Source organism: Falco punctatus (genome assembly GCF_963210335.1).
Source record: "Falco punctatus genome assembly, chromosome: 1".
NCBI classification, from domain to species: Eukaryota; Metazoa; Chordata; class Aves; order Falconiformes; family Falconidae; genus Falco; species Falco punctatus.
The window spans coordinates 17,690,427-17,713,673 of NC_137580.1; the positions used below are offsets into that span (position 1 = coordinate 17,690,427).

Below are 23,247 nucleotides of genomic sequence, written 5' to 3' on the forward strand. Positions count from 1 at the left end.
AGGAGACTACTGGATTTGTTAAATACCGTTCTAATATCCAGGGAGGAAAAGCTTTTCACCAGGGAAAAAAACATATGCTGAGGCTAATGTATTCTCACTTTCCCAAAGCAACATGGACTGGTGTGTATGCTACTGCTAGAAAGCAAAAGGAACAGGCTGGAGCTCACACTTGAATAAATCCTGCCATCTCTGTCCCTGCCTCTGCAGAGCTAGTGCCAGCACAATGAAAACCTAGGGATGCACTGTTTTTAGAAAGCTTGGCAGGAGCAAGGGTTGATTCTGCATCTGTTCCCAGAATTGCAGGGTCTGGAGCAGCAGTCGTGGAGCAGCATACAAGGCAACAATGGAATTTAGCAATATACGAATAACAGAGGCAATGAAGGCTGTAAGAATTCATGGTGTGAGGTCAAAGAATTTGTTAAATGGCTTATATTCTCATAACAGGTGAATATAAAAATTCCTTTGTGTTTTGCTAGAACCTAGTCTGTGTCACTGATAGCATTATATATTTATTTTTGCAGTGCAAGCCAAAGTACACCAGTGTGCTGGCACCAGAGGCCTGAAGTCTTTAGCTGGAGAGGAAAATGTGAAGGGTCTTGGATTTCACCCTGTATTGACCAGGGACTCCACAGTGGGCTGGGCACGATCTCAAGTATGGATATGGAAGAAGAGATGCCTCTGTGCCCATTCATTCCTTGGACTTTTTGCGGAGCCTTATGGAAAACTCTGTGCTTAGTATGCATCAAAGAAACCATGGTCTGAGCTGTTTCTGAGCAGCTGGACTATAAGGATACCATGCAGCAGGAGTCAACAGAGATGACTGAACAGCAGCAAGCTGGAAAAAGATTTGGTTTGGAAAAGAAAAAGACAACAAGAAATGCCTCTTTCTTCTCTAACCGCTACTTCTCACTGACATTAACAAAGATTGCTGCAGAAGTGTTCAGTTTCCATAGTTAATCAGCTATAAATAGATAGCTGTCGCTGACTAGAGGAAATATCCATGCTTGCATATGAAGTAGAGCTGCAAACTTCTTTTGTAAGACATCAGATGCGCACCATTGACCTGTAAGCAGAAAACCAAACCCTGTAACTGATTGCTAAAAAAACCCTGTGGCAGATCACCAGAGTTTAGATACATCATCTGTACACACAGGGCTGAACAAGAGAAGAGAATACCAGGAAAGACACGCAACCTGACAGACCTGATTTTGCCATGAAGTGTCACATCTAATGGAGGTTACACCTTCTTTGAAGTGTTGTTTGCCAAGGTCATAAAGCTCTCCAGAAGCTCTTCCCCATCATCCTGGATGCTCAGCACTCACAGGTAAAATAAAAGCTGGATCATGGGGTTTTTTTTGTTTGTTTGTTTGGTTTTTTTTCCTTATGAAAAACAATGAAACTTGAAGTTCATTTGGAAGGATTGTATTTAACAGCTGGTCACAGATAGTTTATAGAGGCCTAAGACAAGCACAGCAACAGTTTCTGTCCCGCAAAGGACCTCAGACTGAGATCCGCAAACCAAGCTCTCTTCATAAGCATTGCAGGAAAGAGCATCACATTAATAAAAGGTACACAGGTTGACATGCACAGAAAAATGAATGATAATTCACAGCTCAGCCCCTCGTGGGTGGTCCTAGATGCAGAGATACCCCAGCGAAATACAAGCCCTATGAAAATAAAACCACTAACAAAAGTAGTGTGAGTTACAGTACAGAAGACCTCATAAAATCTATCACAGTTGTAAAAATCTGTCCGTAGAGAAATGCTTAAAAAAATATTCTTAACATCTGATCCTTCCATTTTCTAAGAAATCTCTCTTTTAATGGATGGCATATGATAGATAACAGTAACTACACGGACAGTAAAATCTAAGATGAATTTTGAAACCAGTTAACAGCAAACATAAGATAATAATCTACGGCAAATGTTGCTACGAGGGTTTGTCCCCATGGAATGGAACAATACTGTTCCCAAGTAGGAACCGATACAAGATCACACAAATACTCAAAAGGTTCCAAAATGAAGTCATTTATAGGTGAAGAAAAACTGTGCAGGTTTAAGTCCTAACATCATAATTGAAAAATTAAGGGGAGGAACAGAACGCAGCCAGAGTCTCGCAGAAGAATGTGACTTTGATAGCGGTAAGTAGGTATCTCTCCCATTGAAAACCATTTCTAATGCCAACAGTATGGAAGGAATTAGACCAGAGATCAGGCAGCTCAAGCCAACACAGTCCTAGAGAACAACCAGCACAAGTGTTCCAAAATTTGATTTCGGAGCTGCCCAGGTGGCAATGCTAAAGCTATTCTAAAGCATTTGTCTAGGAATCCATTCTGTTCACAAACGGTTTAAACGTTTTGGGATAAAAACAGTGACATGCATATAGGTAGCATTGCATAAACATTAGGAGAGATATGAAAAATTAAATATCAGATTTGGGGTTTAGTCATAGATCATTTCAATGAAGGATAAGAATGTATAGCAACTTCAAAAGCAGCTGTGTAAATGAAAACAAAGTCTCATGCATAGCATTTTCAGACAAGAAAACAGAAGCTAGTATGTCATCAGGGAGATATTTGAGATAATTTACAATAAACAGGATAGTCTACATGTGGAAGCAAGAGATTTTGGAAGCATCATCTTTCCAAGAAATAAAACAAGCACTTTGAAGGAGAAAAGGTATCATGTGTCTCATTTATTCATGATAATAGTCTAACTGCTGTTATGTAGGTAAAGTAAATATCATAATAGGAGAGTCATAAACATAATATTTGTTTAAAAGGGGAACCAAGACAGTTTCTGTGTATAACATATAGGAAGCAGGAACCTTTAACTGAAATACAAAACAGAGAAGTAAGGTCTACAGGTTCCTATTCTGATTTTACAATAGGTTTCCTGTGTAATATTAGGAAATAATACTTTTCCCCCTTGAACTCTGGTTTTCCTACATATAAATTAGAAGACTGAAAGCAGATTTCAACAGTTCCTACAAACCTGGCAATTCCACACATACAGATTATGTGTGTTTATGATTGTTTTCATATTTCTTAAAAACATGCATACAGAAATTATCTTAACTGTAACACTATTTAAATTGATTTCACTATTAAATTATTTAAATTAATTTCAGAGCAATGCTGGATAACCTAACACTGTGACTTTATTATCAAAGATACTGCAGCATAGCTGAGTGAGCTCAAAAGCAGCTGGCTAACTAGGTTAGTATGTTAGACATAAGGATTTCCTCTAAACTGAAAATCTAGCTTACCCACTCACTTCACAGGTAAGCTTAAAAACTGTGCAAGGCCTGTTTCTACATGTGAATAGGATGCTTCTTTCAGAGCTTTCGATTTGAGGGCTTTGGATGTGGTTTGTTTTTATGCAGAAGTCTTGTGGGAGAGTCACCACGCTGTTTGTGTAACCTCCTGCTGTTAGTGAATGGCAAGTACCACGTCTAATAAAACACTATCTTCCTCTTTGTATCAGGGGATCACGGCTGACCAGAAGAGTTTAATGCTGTTACACGTCAGGGGAAAGAGTATTGCATTCGTACCACTTCCCACTTGTGTTACAGTCTTTGCCCATTAGAATGAGACATAATAGCTTTATTGCCCCCATATAGCCTGCCAAAACCCATAAACTTTTAACAGACTTATAAAAAGGGACTGTAACTCTCACTAGCCTGCTTTCCAACTGGACAGGGCTATTCTATCTGTTCCCCTCACATTCATAATGCTGTAAATCTGGGCAGACGCAAAGGGCCGTTACCTCCAGGTTAAACTTTGACACCAAATTCTCTGCTTATTCCCTCAACTGTCTTCAGTGCTTTTTACGGTCTACTCCAGCACACACTGACAGTTCATTGTCCTTCTAGGCCTCTGCACCAAATGAATACCGTACACAACAGATGCCTAGCTGCTTTTGATGAAGCCGTTTACTGAAGAGAAGAAGTAATATAACTAGACAGCTAACTAAATCCGCTCCCCGCCCCCCTGTGCTATACTGGTTGAAAACACTGTCTTGTTTAATACCTCTGTATCTTAATTTCTGTGTTATCCCTACTGTGCAGAGCTACTGACAGCGGAAGGGATCCTGCCTCGTGTTACACACTATGGAAGGAGGACTCAAAAAAACCCCAAACACCTTACTACCAAACATTTAGTCACATGATGAAAGAAGACTACTCTATGGAAAAGTGCTTATCGAGTGCTACAAGAGAGAGGGTGCAGCGAACACGAACACGGGCAGATGCAACACAATGCAGGCTTGTAAGTCCCTTTGGGGCAACTGGGAAAAACAGTGGGAAGTTAAGCACAATGCAAGTGAACAAAAGCATCTCCATCGCTCATTTTCCTATCACACCCTTGTCAGGTTCCCTGCCCTGCACATTTGCAGGAAAAAGCAGGATTGCTTCACAGAGCTTTATCATGCTGCATATCTTAAAGCAGAATTCATTAAGATGCCAGCTGGTCCTCTGCAAACTTTCCCTAAAGATGTGGCAGAACATGTGTCTAGAGGCTAGTCCATCCTTTCTCCCACTCCTCCCTCCACTCCATCCTTGCATGCCCACTTTGCAGTCAATAGCTAAGGCTCCTATTGTACCTTTTGGCATCCAGCCCATAAACCAGATGCAAATCCTTGAAGCTGCAAGCTAGTGAGGTGAAGTGCTTATCTCAGAAGATACAAGGCCCACTTGGGGAAGGCAAAGCAAAAAGTGCAGTTAGCAACTGTTGTCCGTGATATAGGAAGACAGAATGTAAAATCTAGTTTATGGCTTTTCCTCTCCCTTTGCCAGGAATCAACAGACCTATGACTTGAAATCTAACAGGTACATTCCCAAATACAAGGTATGTCTTTGTGTAAAGAAAGAGAAAAAAAGGTGAACACCACCACAGTACCTACTAAGCTTCTGTAAAGGGCTCCTGATCCCTCCGCCTGACAGAGAAGTTCTGATCTGCCCATTCATCACACCCAGAGAGTGCTGCAATTCAACTCGGGTCAGAACACAAACAACACAGACAAGTAAAGATGACCAGTCTTTTCTTGAATTCCTGTCTCTAAAGCTTTGTTCTCAGACTGGAAGAAGAAATTTATCCACCTTGGATGAGACCAGTTGCAGAAGCCAGATTCTCACACAAGAGGAGACTCATTAAACGCAATTGTAGAAGAATTTTAAAAAATAAAAATCATAGGCTCCAAAACAGTATGTTTCTAAAATGCAGGAGAAAGCAATTGCAAAATAGTATGACTCATGATTACCTCATGAAGAGGGTGAAGAAAAAGGACCAAATCTGATGCTGACTAACTGCGGCATTTCCAGTGAAATACAACACACAAATACCCACCTAAAACCTGTTTTAACAAAAGATCACCTTGTGGCAAAGATACCAGGGGACAAATGTTTCAAAAATCAGCAACACAGTAAAAATATCACTTCTGAATTTCAACAAGAAATAAGCACAGAAAATAGAAAACAAGAGTAAAACTGAATACTCAGACAGCACAAATGCAAAATCCATTAACTGGCTTGTCAGCTAAATGAAACAGTAAAGTGTTAGAATAGCCCAGTCTCCTGATAATCAAAATATGAGACAACACCTTTAAGAGACAGAGAACAGTTGAACAAATGTTGCAAAGGACATTAGTTTGAATAAGAACGTGCTCCACATCAGTATAATCTCTTTCTATCACTTTACTATTATGCAAGTTTGCAAAACCATGATGGAAAGAGAAAATATCACCATCTCTTCCTCGGCTTGCAAATCTTCCAGACAGGGAACACAAATAATTTCATGTAACACATTACACACTAAGAACAGAAACTTTATAGTAGCAGACTTGCCTTAGGCTGATACGCATTTGCATAAACCTTTTGTCAACCTATTCCAATCATGAACACAGATCCTAAATCTGTACGTGAATAATTGTACGGAAAAATGGGACTAAATGGCTTGAAAAAACTATTTAGACTGTAGTCTTTCATTTGCTTTTGTTCTTCATTTATAAAAGCTGGCTCCCAAACACAGCTAAGAGCTCGGCACTGAAAGTTCAGACCACACTGGGGCAAACTCTTAACTGCATTCAGTGGAACAGTTAATGATCAGTACACATTTCTCTACTTACAAAAATGCTTACAGCACAGTTTGTGGACAACAAGGACCTACATTAGTAGCATGAGGATTTCAACGCACTTCAACAGTGCTTTGATCTAGAATTGTCTTCTGTTTTACATCTAGAAACAGGTTCAGCTGCAGAACTGAGGGCCAGTAAATTCCGTTTCCACCTTCCAAAATTCAGTGGGCTAGATCCAGAGATCCATTAGAAAAGTCACTGATTAAATGTGCTGGTGCAATTCTTTCGCAGCACACATTAATAAAATAGCTTACCAAGACAGGGAAAAATTACTTGTTCCATTCAAACTGGAATGGGAAACTGAAGATGTACACAGTCTGGAAGAATGAGACTGCAATCTGCTCTTTGTACCAATATCCCTGAGGTATTTTTACAAAACTTAACGTTAATGAGCCAGCAAACCATTTTTAGGTTTTTACATGTCATTCAAGTACAACTTCTCTATGCAATTGTACCCTATTGTAACTTCTGCAGTTCAGTATAGACAAATTCGGAGAGTCAGGTTATTAAATGACTCAGCAGAAGTACCCACCTCTCAAAGAGCTCATCTGCTGGATGTTTTTAGATGAGTCACAACTCCCAGCCCTGCCACAAAGGTGGCTACGTAAGATGACATTCATTTTCCCATTGCCCATGACGTGCTCAATGCATGGCATTAGGAAATGTTCACTGCATTTGATCCTAACTCTTCTGCAACTGTAACAAAGCAGGTATTTCAGTGAAGTATTTGAGAGATGCAAGGATTCGTGTGATGCTAATTCCATTCTTTATCCCATACCCTTAAAACTACAAAATTGCAACAAGTATCACAGAAGTAGAACAAGGGAGTTAGCATGATGCAGAGCTTGGGGCTTACAGCCTAATACAAACTACTGGACAAAACTGTAATCATTTAAGAATTGGATGTCAATGCAGTGTTACAAGATACTCCAAAAGGTGTTCTGGATATTACACCGGGTTCCCCTAGTCCATGTCTGAGGGGACACAGCCTATGGTGCCTACCAACACCACTTTTCCCAAGAGGGAACAAGTTACGTCATGCTTTCAAGCACTAAATCACTCCTGTTACCAGCAAACAAGTTTATCACATACAGGTACCTTGCAGTTTTGTAAAGAACTAATAGCCAATCAGACATCAAGCTTTCAGCCAGAATTGTCAAGTTTAACACAGATGACCAAGTAAAACTTTCTCTCCAGTGTACCAACAACTACTCCTTGTGGAGGCACTGCCAGTTACTAGCAGTACCAGAACCTCAGGACAGTTTTGAGAAAGAACAGAAAGCCACCAATCTCCCGTAAATCTGTTTGAGAAACTTATTCCATCATCGAGGCAACGCTAATGAAAAACACAGACTGACTGCACTTCAGCAGCTGAGTCAAGAGGCAAAGAAAATCCAGCTAAGCTTTCTCCAGAAAATAATTAGTAAATGTTTAACAGTTAGCCACTGAAGGTGTGTCAGCATGAACAGATGGGAATTTAGAATTTAATAATCTGTTAAATGCAAAAAGAAAGTCCCCCAGTTTAACATTCCCTCTGAAAATGAAGGTGGAAAAATACTGCATGTTCAGTGAAGATGGCTTTTTCTAGAATTCCTAGCACTCTGATAAAATACAATGATGTGGTGGTTTAACCCCAGCTGGCAACTAATCGGGGAAAAAGGTAAAACTGGCGGGTTGGGATAAAAACAATTTAATAATTGAAATAAAATATAATAAGAATACTAATAATAACAACAACAATTGTAATGAAAGAGAGAGAGAGTGGGAGAGAGGAATAAAATCCAAAGAAAAAAACATGAAACAAGTGATCCAATTGCTCCCCAGTTGATGACCGATGCCCAGCCAGTCCCCCAGCAGCAATTGGCAGCCCCAGTTGACTCCCCTGAGTTTACATACTGAGTGTGACATTCTATGGTATGGAATATCCCTTGGCTAGTTTCAGGTCAGCTGTCCTGGCTCTGCTCCCCCCCAGCTTCTTGTGCCCCTCCTCACCGGCACAGCATGGGAAACCTGGAAAGCCCTTGACTTAGGGTAAGTACCACTTAGCAACAGCTAAAACATCAGTGTGTTATCAACATTGTTCTCATACTAAATCCAAAACACAGCACTGCACCAGGTACTATGAAGAAAATTAACTGTATCCCAGCCGAAACCAGGACAAATTAATATTTACTAATCCTGTGTTCTTCTATTTAGGTTACACTGTGCATGGCCTGAACCTTCCTCATTTATAAGCTGCTGTGATCCCAAGAGAAGAAGTGTCTCTGTACCATAGAATGATCAGTGTTGAAGCAATTCAGTACACTTCACTACCAACACACTCATGGCAAAAGTATTAGTATGATTCTATATTATTGACAAGATATAGCATGCTTTGGGAGAGAAAATTGAAGCTGAGAGAGGCAGAGAAAGCAGCTGGGGACGCTGATGTTCAGTTTATGCTAACTACACAATAACGGTGCAAAGAACCAGGTGGGTGAAGAGAACAAAGGGTTATGTAAAAAGATGCAATTCAGAAAAAGATGCAAACTACGAATAACTGGGACAACATGAAGCATTTGAAGCTGAACATTTAAAGGCACTGTTCCTTCCACACAGGACATCCTCTGTTCTTTGAGGTGCTGCAGGAGCAATGACAGTTTGGGTTTGCACTGCTTTACACCTTCTGTAGTCATTTACTGAGCAATGAAATGCAGTCAAGAGTGCAAGGAATGTGATTTGATAGCACGTGGGACCGTTATCCATGGTGACAGGAGGTGCATGTGAGAGACAATGCCTCAGTGAACTAGCGTGTAAGTACCACAGGCTTCTGAGAGCTAGTCAGCTCTTTAGAATACAGCCAATTCACCTGGCAGGCAAAACAAATAATTATTCATGTTTTACAGTCATGATCCAGAGAAAGGATATAGTTTGTTTTAGATCACGTGAGGACTCTACGGTACAATGAGAAGTCAAACCATTGTCTCTTCAGCCATAGATGTACCCCTGATCTCTGCCTGCATAAGAGCACAGTGATACGAAGTTCAATATCAGCTCTATTTCTAGGTGTGTGTGGCAAGTTTTTCCTTCTAAAAGGGCAATCACATTACCACAAAAATTCAACCTCTGCCCCGATCTGAAATATAACTAAGAGCATACCTTTGGAAACTGGGAAAATTATTACATCGAAATATCCACTGTACCAAATTCCCTTCCTGTTCTGCATCAGAAATGGCTCTCCAAGCTAAACTCACAGGCAAAGCACGTCTAAACAGGGACCCAAATCTGAGTTCTGACATCTGAGTCGTTCCATAAAATGGAGTTAAGAAATGCACGGAAATACAACAGAAGTATCTGACAATGGAACAAGATCTTCAAGAGGGATGTGGAACTCAACTGTACATGCCAGGGGATAAAATACTGCAGGGTATCAAATGTTTACACTTCAGACTGATAAACCTTTTTCTTGAAGAAAACTAAACAGGACACAAATACCAAAGGCTTTCTAGATAGCAGAACCATCTTCTGTAAAGCACTCCTAAGTAACATAATTTGCAAAAATCCTATTGCATGAAATTTTATGAATTTTTGAGCATTCCATTTATTTTGTATTTATGGCACTTTCAAGAACACAGACTGAATTGAAGCATATTGCTAAAGAGCAGTGATTTCATTTTGTGAGGTTCAGGATCTTAGTTTCCTATTGTGGTTAAGTAACATTTCTAAATCGGTTCAAATACCAACCTCTGCTTTCATACATTTCAAACACAGCATTACAAAGAACACCTCTGAATTTATACCTGTACCTATTATACCATGTCAACGAAGTGCCTACAGATTACACTTGTTCCTACTTATTCCTGTTAACATCAGCCTCATCAAGGCATACAGAGAGATGTCTAGAGCATTACAGGACTGGAAGAAAAATTCCATGTCTGTTTACAGTGTACATGATACTGACCATTGAACCATGGCCCAGGAAAATGCATGAGCTATTGCTTCATTTTAAGGAATAATTTATGTCCTGCTAAGATTTTTCTGAATCCCAGCTTCAGGATTTTGTACTGTTTGTTTATTTCTCTTCCTCTCCACGTATACCCTCGAACACAAACATAGGAAGCAATCTTTGCTGCTCTCCACAAGGAAAGGTTTAGAAAGACAGACAGCATCTTTTGCCAGACTGACTTATATAGCTAGAAAAACCAGGTGAGCTACTGGGTTCAAACCCCTTTCTTCATGTTGTCTAGAAGAGAACAGAAAATGGCTTCATATGCTTGAAGTGTTTTTGCTTCTGCCATCTATTGTCCGTGAATCTACCAAAGCGATATATTCTGTCCCTACAGATCTCATTTCATGTAAATCCAAAGACCACCACAGTCACAACATTGGTTCTTTATAGCATGCTCATTATCAAACTGCTGTAAAACAGTAGGAATCTATGAATCATACTGGCATTTAGCAGCCTGAAGTAAGGAATCATGCCTCACTTACCGCCTCCACTTCTGCTGGGTCGTACCAGACATTAATGTACGGATGCTGTAAGGCTTCATCTACTGATATTCGCTTGGCCGGATCAATGACTAGCATCTTTGATAAAAGGTCCCTGGCTTGGCTGGCTAGAACAATGAAATCAGACAAACATAGTATTAGTACAAAAAAAATCACTGCCTCCAGAGGAGGGTTAATTGGTTTAGGAAAGTAACAATGACACACTCCTTTTAGAGACCATATGCATATACTTCTGCCCCTGGCTTTGTTATAGCAAGAGTTCTTCAGTAATCGCTTTAGATTGGATTCATTAGGAAGGTGCCAACATCAGGACTGCATGCCTTAGGTCCCCGACAAGCTTCAATGGTTTTTACACGCTGTGTGCAAATTCCATGTAGAGGACAGAATAATATATGCAGGAAAAATGTGCTTGAGGTATCTGTATTCTTGCCAGGATCAGAAAAAAAACAAAGCTCATGTAATGAAGTCGGAAATCATGGCATTACTAAATCAAAGCCTGGAACTTAGAGATACTCTTACAGTTACTCAGAAAAACATCCAAACTTTTCTGTATGTTTTAAACTTTTTCTCCTAGACTTCTGGGAGATACTGAATAGTTCAGTCAGGCATAGGTACCGGCTTATTTTGGGGCATCCCATCAGAAGTAATGATGTCAAATCTGTACCCTCGGATCAACACGTAATGGTATGGAAGTGCCTTGGAACTGCTTCAGTCTTGTTTATCCCACATAACAAAGTTTAAATCAGTGGGACACATCATCCTCCACTATGAAAAGGTACAGCCTTATATATACATTGAGTTTTATGTGGCAATGTTGATTTATTTTACCTGATAATATAGCCCATTGTGTCTATCAGGCCACAAACTTGTCCTTCTATTACCCAAATCGGTTTTACTGTTTAAAGTTTCTAACAAATACAGTAACATCTAAGCCCATGTAAAAAAAAAACCCAAAAACGCACAACACCAACACTTATTTCTAGTATTACTAGTGTTCTAAGCTCCTTCATGTCCAAAATTATTTCCTGTGTAAATAAAAAAGAAAATGAAAGAAAAAAATGTAAAGAGATGTAAGTGCAAAGATATTATTGGGTATCTCATCAGACATGGGGAAGTAAAACAAATATCTAATTCAATCATTAACATTACATTATAGTAAAGTATTTAGGCAGGGCATGGGATGATACAGTGATGCAACAAGCAGAATTATTTTAAGGCACTGTTTCTTTTTTTATGACAGTATCTTAAAAACTGGCATTCATTATGCTCAAACACATGTGCTTCCTGTATCCAAAAGACAACAGCACTGTTTGACAGTCATTTCTATTCGTTAGCTCCATATCCAAGAAAATTCCATTATTCAATTTTATTGGATATGGAGCATAAAATCCCGTGTATCCAAAAGCATCTGCTCAGACCTTTCACTGCTCCCAAAGCCAAGACAGCAGCCTTGCTATGAAACAGCTGTTAATTGGAGGAGTATTCTGGCTGATGTAATGACATGCAAATTGCAAGCAACTGAAACCCATCACATGCCACTGCAGTAAGCGGCCCCAAGTACTTCAGTGGTGCAGAACTGATACACGGTACGCGTTTGCAGGCGTTCCAGAGCTGTGACAAGAAATCCATTCTCTACTAAACACACTAATCACTCTTTCCAAGTGAAGGTCAGTGCCCTGTTCAAGTAAAACAAGACTTCAATATATGATTAAAATCATATAAAAAATAAACCCACAGGGGTATATCTAGTCACACTGTAATTAAGTTAGCGCTCTACTTCACATATCCAAACCAACCCACAGCATTTTTCAAGAGTTCCACCCACAGCACATATTAAACCTCAGCTACATCAAGACTATTTTGGCTGATGTTGCTAATATCTTTCTATTGTCTAGTAACGGTAGAGCTATGAGGCAGGCATCTGGCTGAACCGCTGCTTTTCACACCGAGACCCTACTGTTCCTCTGTGTTACAAGTTTAAGAATGAGAGTAATGGAACACCTCAGCTCCCCATGGTACAGAAACATCACGCAGAACGCCACGCATCGGTGATAAGGTACATTCCCTTGACTGCCCAAGCACCATGCTCTCAAAAAAACCTTTCCAAAAGCTGCCTCTCAGCTGAACAAAACCCGTGCAGTCATTTGTCTCTGCAACTGCATTAAAAAAAGCACAACTAGAGAAAAGAAAAACTGAAAAAAATTTTCATTGCATTGTAGCTGTTGATATGCGAACCGTGTCCCTTTGTCAGACATACCTTTGAGTTTGTTGTGTTCCGAGTCAGCTGGGAAGAGAGAGTCTGGGAAAAGTTTGGGGAAAGTGAGGCCCGCGTACTTGGGTCTGTTCTCAACGTAGTTCCGTACTGTCGGCTGCAGCTTCTTCATGAATTCCGGACAGGGTGTTCCCAGCTGCTCAATAACTTTATTCCACTGATCAATATCTGAACATCAGGAATTAAGGAAAACAAACCGCAAAGCCCAGTGTAAGTCTCCTGACATTTCTGTTTGACTGTTCTCTGGGAATCCTCAGAGGTGTATAACTCCCTTCACAACACCTTTACAGTCACTATCTTTTTTCATCATTATGCCTGCAGGCCCTATAGCCTGCAAAGGACAAAACTCCCTCTCGCAACTGTACTTACTTAAGGGCATTGTGCAATTCTAAAACCACTATGGGAAAACACACAGCTTCCCCTCTTTGGGTCAACTCTTGTTACTGTTGCAATCCAATGACTTGCACACCCTTTTTTACATGTGGGTAACTGCCTCTTTGTCAACTTGACTACATGGGTGCAGCAGGAAAGAGCGAGGTGTTCGCCTGCCCGCTCTTCTCAGTCTGTGGAGGGCAAGACCCAGCTGGCTCAAGGGAGTTCTGCACGGCACAGAAGTCACCTTCCACTCATCTGCTTCGCGCTTCTGTGTTTACTCTCTCCAATAACTTTATTGGTGCTGCTAAAACCATGCAAACAGCAACCCCTCAAAAGTAATTTGCTAGATTTTTTAAGAATGCACCAGGACTTATTTTCTATAGACATTGATGCCTTAGGTACAGACAGATGTTCCTCTTCTTGAACTTCAAACGTGATGGCTGCATCACTACACTGTTACTGACTAATAAGAAACCAGCTCTCATGCTTAAAACCAAACTGTATTACAGGCAATTTGTACTGAGCTGCTTTTTTGTTTTGGTTTTGATTTTTTTTTAGTGTTCTTGAGATAACGATAGGGCATCTAACAGGTGTTATGTAGCTCTTCCAGCCATGTTCAGAGCAAGCCTCACTGTAAAACAAAAACAAAACAAAAAAAAACCCAGGCAAGTGTCTATAAAATCAATACCATCTCTACACTGTGTGAAGAATCTGATAACAACATAAAAAAGATTAAAAGGACGTGTACATGCAGCCATGGGTACATTGATGCTAAGAAATGTGATGAACAGAGTTTTGTTAAGAATATACCAGAAATAAAAAGCTGTTAAAAGACAAACAAATAATCAAAGCATTTCAGCACAGAGCTTTTTTTTTTTAATTATTCTTTTAATTTATGATTGTAATGAGTGTCATAAGTATGGAGGAGTTTCCCAAAGACTTAAGACAGTTCCTGACAGTCTAGAAGAGAAATCAGGTCAATAGAAAGAAGATAACAAGAAAAAAAAAAAAAAAAAAAAAAAAAAAGGCAAAACCCCAGCTCTTTGGTGCAGTAGCAATTTCAGATTTTCTAAAAAGTGTTTTATATTAGGGAAATGGAAACTTAAGTTTTTTCACATACCTTGAAAATTCAAGACAGACTTATTTTGGGTTCACCTGAATCATCTTATTTGAACGAAAATCAAATAATTAATTTTAAATATGTAGGTTTACTACTCAAAAGTGCATAAAGGAATAAAAATAATTTAAACATAGGCTTTAAGGATGCTGAAACAGTGTTTTGAATGGCTTTAATTTCAGCTGAGCAAGGTTGCTAAAAATAACAGTAATCTCTAAAGATTTTTCTGAGTAACCTTCGTATTTCAAACTAAATCAAAGATTTATGTGGAACAACCCCTTACACACATCATAGATTGTGTCAGTCTTGTGTTGTCCATGAAAAATATCTTTTTCTCAACAGAAAACTAAAGAATTGCAACAACAATAAAGTTATCCAAGACTATAGCTGCTGAAAGAGTAGCCTGAATATTTCATTAAACATTTTATTAGAAAATAAACCGTTCTGACATTTTAAACCCGTGTTCAAGTTAACACACCTCACTGTTTGCTGGCTGAACTATTCCAGAAGCAGTTCTTTCTGAGGAGCTTGAAAATACAGAGTGTGTGAATGCTTTGCGGAGAAGAACAGAGAATAGAGAAATGAAGGTGCTGTTAGTTGTGCCAGGAGAAGCTAAATGGGTGAGCAAGCCAAGCTATAGAAGCACTACCTGTGCAGATTAAGCGAAGGGTGTTTGGTAAACAAGGAGGGCCAAGTACAGGACTTGTGTCAAAGCGGACATCAGGGGCTTATGTTTGTACAAAGCAGGTTCACCATCTCTCAGGCGTTTAATGAAGGCCAAAACCAGAGGTATCTTTGGGATTACAGAATGTGGAGGGACTTGGGCATGTTGAGAAGGAAGGTACAGTAAGATGCTCTGGATGTGTGTGATAAGGGAAAAGGAATGAAAAAAAGATCCCAGAATAGGACCTACATGGTGGAAGCCAGGGTCAACGGTGATGGAGAGGGGAGAAGGAGAATCCTCAGACAAGCAGCCAGTGCCTGCTGCGAACATTTCTTCTGAGCTGACGGAAAGGTTTTCACTAAGAGACAACAGACAAGCAGGCTACCACCCATGACTGGAAGATTTGAAGATGGAAGATGCTTCATGAGTCATTAGTGCAAAGATGACATCCAAAGCCAGTGGAGCTGGCAGAGCCACCATGTTCCACTCCTTGACTAGCCTCGATTTGCAGGAGGACAGCACTGGAGGTTTTACAGCCCTGGCTTACACCAAGGGCCAAAAATGTCAGGCTTCCATCACAGCAACTTCAGGAACTGGTTTTGAGTAACTGAATGATCTGAATGGACAATAGTGCCTCTTTACGGAATTAATTCTGACTTACGTTGCTCAAATAATGCCAGAACCCTTACATGAAATATATTCATTTGGTCTATGTCTCTACACACACACGCACACAAATATGCATGGTGAAGCACTCGAGACCTTTTTTGTTGTCCTAATAATACAATAGCAAAACCATGCCCAGCAAGAGCAGGTGGAGACAGACCATTTTTCAGTCAGATGGACACATACATTTTCTGTCTGATATTGTTTCTCCGCTTACCTAGGCCTTACTAGCACTGGATTATATTCTGAGGTCCAACACATGGAAGTGTGCAAAAACGTAGTAACGTTCTTGCTGAATACTGGTCTGGCTCGCTTTCATCGTTCTGTTTTATACAGTCACTGGCTGTAATGCATCTGTGGTGCAGCTCATGATGAGAGGTTGTACCTGTCACGGTACAAGATTAAAAAAAAATGTTTTGAAAAAAGATCTGAGGTCTACTTATGGAAGCAAAGAGAAGAGGCTTTCTCTAGCTAACAGAATTAACTCCAGCAGTTCTGCAGGAAACAAATGTTACTATAGAACAGTCCTAATGTGAACCAAACCCTACCGTGGGTTACATTAACCAACGAGTTGAGTGCGGCTGTAGGTGTTATTTGCAAACCACTGAAAAAATGGTACTATGAGTCAATGACCAAGTCACTGACAGAAATTTCCAAGGCCAAAAAAGATTAACCTGTATTTGAGTGAAAAAAACTTAAAGAAGAAAACCTTCTGCTAATAGAAGACACTGGCTTTCCCCTTGAAATTAAGCAAATGTTGGACAGACTGTCAATTGGAAAGAGTTACAACGCAAAACTCTGGAAGATGATGAAATGTCTGCTTTAAAGCTATTTAAATCACCTCAGGTGTCCCTTGCCTCAAAAAGAATCAAGGAAAATGTGTCAACTATACACAAAAGCATCTGTATGACTTAAGACAGAAGAAGGGATTTAGCCTAGATTTACTGGTTTGTCCCTGGCACTAACAACCTTGTGTTGTTAGTGGCATTTTTACTAACGTTAAGATGGCTACACAAAGTTACAGCAAAGAAACTTCTTTAAGAATATAGTTCTAAAATATATACAGTTTGAATGAAGATTTATCATGGAGAGAATCCTCAGGTTGCTTCAAGATTCCCAATCACCTCTTCTCTTTGCACTCTAACACTGTCCTAGGGATTGTTCTCCTTTGCTTTATAAATACTTGGTTATTTATTTGGAAAATACCCAGAATCTGAAATGCACGTTCAGAGATGTATTTTTCTAGAGCAAATGCACAACATTTCTAATGGGAAAATTATATTTTGAATGCACAAGGAAGTATTTCTATTGGAAAAAACAGACTTCACAGCGAAGTAATTTATTTAGAGGTTCTTGCTGGAAGTTTACCATAACTCTTGTTTCTGTTCCCATCGATGCAATGTGTGCACTGATGCAATGTATTGCAGAAGTGTGAATTACCACCATTTTGTTCCTTCAGTTGGCCTGCAGACCTCAGTTAAATTACATTTCTGCAAGTATTCAAACAAATAAGGAAATGAAGCTTGGCTGTAAGGAAAAAACTTAGGATACTTCAGTGTCTCAATCAGAAAATGTTAAAAGCATTTCTATAGTTGCACAAATCAATAGTTTGTGGTTAAAAACTGAAATTTAGACAACAAATTATTGCCTTTGTACTTAAGCTAGCTAGCCTCAAAATGTCAATAATTTTAAATTTTCCTTCTCATGTTAAGTCAGTGCAGATCATACTCTTTCTGAGTGTAGGATTGTATTTTCTCCTGTTTAACAGCAAGGTTTTGCAGGAGGAGATACTGTTTGCAGTAGGATATTTTAGTTTACGGCAATACAAATAACAACATACTATGACGCATGTGTAGTTAAGCCCGTGCGTTCTTCCCTGCTAGTCAGAAACTTGTCAGTGCTCAGCTGTTTAACCTTTAGCAATAACTTACTGTAATTGTTCCTGTTTCTTTTCCTGGAAAAGTGTGTGTGTGTGTGTGTGTGTGTGTGTGAGAGAGAGAGAGAGAGAGAGAATGAGAGTGTGTGTTTTGTGGTGGTGATGGTGCGGAATCATGCTTCTCTGCCCAGCATGCTGGACTCCATTTTCTTCACCTATCGAGCAGCACATCTGCACTAGCTTTACTGCACTGGAGCAGGATTTGCTCTTTCTGGCTCACTGTTTTTCTTCTGGAGATGGTTAGGAGTAGGATATGTCACATTGCTTTTATTAAGGTAGGCACAATGGAAACAAAATGGACATGGAGCTCTTCCTTCATAACTGACAGACAAGCATGTTAAGCTCAAATCTTTTAAATGTCAAAACCTTAAGGAAACCACCTAATAGCTTTCTCCTTCAATGTGCATGTTCCACCAATGAAAACGAACTGCATTGCTTCAAGTACAAATTTTTGACCCTCCTAACCTGTCAAAATTAGAATAGTTACTGTGAGCAGCTCTGTATTTCCCTCCCCAACACCAAACTGTAGCACCAACTGTAAAGCTGATAGCTCAACGCATTTTCATCTTTTTTTAAATTGGACCTTTTTTAAAAAATAAATCTGTTAATAAAAACCAGACTAACCAACTTCACTGTGGGAGACACCAGCGTCAGGTGCATGTTTCTTCCACAGTTCTGTAATTTATGTACTGATGTCAACACAGTTTATAAAAAACACACAAATAAATTGAAAATGCTAGCATCGGACAAGACAAGTGTAGAGCATTTTCTGTGCAAGGTGAATGCTTTGAGAAGAATGTAGCCTTTGTAAAAATTAGACCGTATTAGAAAATATTTCGCAACTTAAAGAATAGTAGTTGCTGTTTATGCGCTATAATAGAACATGTGGTGACAATAAAAATAATATATAGCACATAAATGAAATTACTTCAAAAGATTACCACCTGTCATATGGATGTTAGGAGATAGCAGCATTGGTTGTGTAGCTCTGGATATGTGTCTATGATGATACCTTCACCAAAATTTTCAATTTTTTTCCTAGCTGGCACTTCATTCACTTGCTGAGCATCTTGGCTTACACAGCAGCAAGCAAATCAGTGCTTAGTGGATAGCCCAGATCCTGCAGCACAGGATTGTGATCTTGCCATTGGACAATTATTACCGTTTCCCTCGTGGATATCTCCTCACCATTGCAGTATCTACTTGTACTACTCCAGGACTGTTTCTAGGCTTCCAGAATCTTCTGTCATGGCACACTTCTGTCTTTGTAACATGTGCAGCTGGATGCACGATGATCACGTACCTAGCCTAGGAAGCAGCCTACGAACATTAGCATTATTAAATACGTTCAAAATGAACTGTAAAACTGTGCATAAAAAACCTATACCCTGACCTCTGTGACCTGCATAACGTGGTTGCAGTTGTGGAATAAGTGTCCGCAGGTGACAGGCTGTATGCCCATCTGTGATTTATGCTGAGAGAAGCTGACATCATGCTAACCTTAGATCTCTCTGCTTGTCTCCCCAAGCGTTCCCAACTACAGAATTTAAAGGCACATTCGTCCTTGTCTACCCGAAATGCGTTCAGCTGTTAAACAAAATGAAATGAAAATACACATATAACTACCACTTTCACAGCTCACCATAGGACTAAGGCACCTTGCTAACTCCTTTGGATCGTTTATGCAGGGGTGATAAAAGAGTAACAGTTTCCCTCATAAAATTCTGAGAAGAACACATGGAACAAGAGTCAGCTCACATGTACAGCCAGCTTTCCAAACTGCTCCTGAGGCAACACAACAAACCATGTTGCCATTTTCTCCTTGCTTGAGGCACAAGTATAGCCAAGCTTCATGATAACAATGATAACAGTTTCTCTGTGAGCAGAACTACTGCTGCCAACCTTGGAAAGAAGTTCTGTATGACTTTTTTTTTTTAAAAAAAAAGCTTTAGCTCATGTTTAACTGTGTCATGTGCATACACCAAAAATGGTAAGAGAAATACTAAAATTTCAAGGATCAGTAAAGATCATGGGGATTTTGGGCACTGAAAAGCGTTCACCCACAATTGGGGTTTAAAAACAGAGATGGATTCTTCTCTGAGTTTCACCCGAGCAATTTCAGTGAATCCAAATGGATTACACGAGTGGAAGAGAGCTGCAGACTAGCTAAGCACTCCACTCCACACTTACTCAAGGGCATTCCCTATTTTTCTGCTTGTGAATTTTCCATGACCATGTAAGGCAGCTGTATTTTGCTACAGAAGTTGTGTCAGTTAGCTGAACGGATCATTTAGTTCTGTAAACAGAAACTCTCAAACAACCTGTACTCCTTAACTGCTGGAAAACGGCAAACAGTAGATTTTGCAGTCAAATATACGACTGACTGTATTTCTCATGAATATTCAATCTTTCAGTTTCAAAACTGCTTTTCATAGTTATTTATGCATAAAATTTGACACAATTTAGTATTAAATACTCCAGAAATCACAGTGTAGTTGTGAAATGAAGCACTGCCTGTGAAGAAAAAACTGCTGATAACAAATTCTGGTACACTGCCAGTCTTAACCCATTTTACACCCATTTTATGTCACAGAGGAAGCTTTTTTTTTTCCCCTAAGAAACAGATTTCTAATTACTCTTCCTCCTTCTACAGTTAAATACATCCTTAAATATGCTGCCCTCAAGTTCTTAGGGCTCACAGTCCCTGCTGATGGAATTACACAGCCACCCAACTCCATCACACATTTGAAGAAATAATATTTTTTACAGAAATGCTAAGCCTTATCTATACAGACTGAAGGAAGAAGATGCCATGAGGTCATTGATCTCAGCAGGCTGGGTCTGCCCTTGCAACTTTCTGACTGGTTTTCAGCTGCTGCACAGATGGGCACAGGAGCCAGAAGTGCCGAACGCCTGCCAGCAGCTACTAAGCAGTGGGGGAGTGGGAGATGCATTTGGAGAAAAAGTGGCTTTGAGGAGGGGTGCTCAGTGGCCTGAAAGAAAGCAACATCATCATTCTCTGTTCGCATAATAGAGACTTGTGGAACGGCCCGAGAAAAGCAGAGCAGTACACAAAACACTGTAAATTTAGCAACGTATTATAAATACAAATGAAGAACGTGAACTCAATTACAGAACGATCCTAAACAAATCAGCAGCTGGTAATGCAGATTTCTACGGGGTTATTGCAATAATACACAGCACATAATGGTTTAATTATAGAGGCTTCGTGTGATTTCTTTCTAATAAGTATGCAGCTGTGTCAAAGCAACCAGTTTTTGAAGTGCTATGTAAGACGTGTTCAATTCTTTTTGTACTTGATTTCTTTAAATGATATCTTACAAAATGTAAGACTATTAATGTAAAATCAGTTCCGACTACAAGACTGCACTATGCTAACCCCCACACTTAAATTTCTCACTCTGTGTTCACAGAAAACACAAGCACAGCCTGAGCCAAATCTTCATGGAGCAAATAGGTGCTAATGATTTACATCAACACATCGAAGGAAAATTTACTTCCACATATGCAGATGAGATGTGCTCCAGATCATATGAAAACACATGGGAATTTTAGCTTTCATTTCAGTGTGAATATGCTCATCCAACACTTTGAACAAAACACAAATCAGAATCTTACTAGACAAGGCTGTGAAAATGTTAATGGTATCGTGGCCTACTTTCATTTCTTTAACACTCTTCAGATATTACTTTTTCCACATTTTAATCGAAATGTTGACCCCTTTAAAGTGTGAATGAGGCCAAAACTGAAGTGCTAAACTGAATTAGTAAATATGTCTATATATGCAGACACACACACACATACATAACTACACACACATATTCAGAGAAAATTACATAAAAATGAATAATGCCTGGAAATTCCTGTGCCATCTAGGTACAGATTTTAAATTAGAAGGAAAACTTGTACACAGGTCATCTCCATTTCTCATTTGTGTAATCCTAGGGACCATGAACCACTGCAGTTAGACCAAGCATGCACGGAGCTATGTTGCTGAAGTGCAAAAGAAGAAACCACTTTCACAATCTGACAAATAACAGAGTATACATCAAAGCTTTAATAAAGCATCAAATGAAGTAAGAATTATGGCTGCCGCAGTCCTGACTGTAGAATGGTCCCTAAGAAAATGTACATGCACCTAGTCTGCTTGGACTGCTTGTCCACTGATGTAATGCATTTATCTATAAATCACTTCTTGTTGATGTCCAAAATGCTTTCACATAACAGCTACATGTACTTAAATAAAGGATGACAGACTGAAGTCGACTACAACAGTTCCCAAGGAAATTCCCAGCCTTTTGAGTCATCAAATTTATACAAATTTAAGTGATAATTTTTGTCTTGGGAAGCAGAAGTTGTCCCTAAACTGAAGCCATTTCTTACTTTCCTACTTCAATACCACTTGCAGAGCAAACGAGGAAAGAAATCACCATTTTTAAAAGTCACGTCTGAGTTAATCATACCTTCTTTCTAAAATGCAGAAGCTCTTACGTGCCATCCTGAGGTAAGCAGTGACTTGTGCCTGCCAATCTACAACCTGAACTTGAAACCCCTGACATTTATGAAACAACCCCACCCACCCCACCCCCTGCCAAATTAATAAAGAGACATTTATAACAACAAAGTCAAAAACAAGTGGTCCCTGGCAGCAGAAATAGATTCTGACGAACCATGTAGGATGTTGTTTTCCATCTCCTTACACTGTATCGGCTGTGGTTTCCACCTAGGGCTTTTACTGAGAGGCAGTAACGGTTTATTGACATTTTGGTTTGCACAGATTTTGCAGTGGGACTTGACCCAGCTCTTTAGGTACAGTACAAATGTATGTCAGCACTAGTCTAGCGGGAAAGGGCTGGAGGGGAAAGGGTTGGAAGTACCTACTGGGGCCAAAACGGCTGCTAGGAAGGATACGATCAGTGCCAGGAAACAACACAGCACCTTTAATCATTTCTCCCATGATGCACCCTACTGACCACATGTCAACTGAAAACAAAAATGAAATGAAGGTAAACAAGAAAACAGGAACAGAACAACAAATAAATGAGAGACTTATCCCATCGTGCTATATAGCTCAGAGCCTGCAGCCCACACTGCAGACACAGACCTGCCTTCCGCTGTCTGCAGGTGCTTCTCCGCTGGAGTGTACAAGTTTCGTGACAACGTAGCAGGTCTCAGAAAGATTGACTCCAACAGTTTCCTTTACACCAGTATGGACGAAAGACAATACTATTCAATACAGAAAACTAAGAGAGACTCACAGCTGGCTACTGTGTCATATTACAACTTTGTAATTAAAACTTACCAATTAATTTTGTCTTTTTAAAGCCTGCATTTGCATTCATTACCTAGCTTTATACTGCTTTGTATTGTAAATGAATCCTGGTGTCTGTATTCAATGAGGATATGCAAATGGCTTTTCCTTTATCCTTTCAGTTACCAGAGATCCATGCATATTTTCACAAGCTGAACTGCCAGAAGCCACAAAAGAAACTTGGGTCCTTGTGAAGACATATCCACCTCTTAATCAGGAATATGAATATAATTTGTTGAGATCATTCGACTCCAATAATGCTTGC

General features: G+C 39.6%; 1 protein-coding gene across 9 annotated transcripts in view; it reads right to left on the reverse strand.

Moving 5' to 3' along the window:
* MAPK10 (mitogen-activated protein kinase 10) overlaps positions 1–23,247 on the reverse strand; it is a 199,931-nt gene that overhangs the window by 16,308 nt on the left and 160,376 nt on the right. For 8 of the 9 annotated variants that reach the window (XM_080367454.1, XM_080367456.1, XM_080367458.1 and 5 more), the window contains 2 exons: positions 12,878–13,060; positions 10,603–10,727 (listed from right to left, as the gene is read on the reverse strand). In XM_080367454.1, coding sequence (XP_080223580.1) covers positions 10,603–10,727; positions 12,878–13,060 — 308 coding nt within the window. Of the gene's footprint in view, positions 1–10,602; positions 10,728–12,877; positions 13,061–22,582; positions 22,655–23,247 lie in introns of all 9 variants that reach the window. The other variant, XM_080367457.1, reaches the window with a different exon arrangement.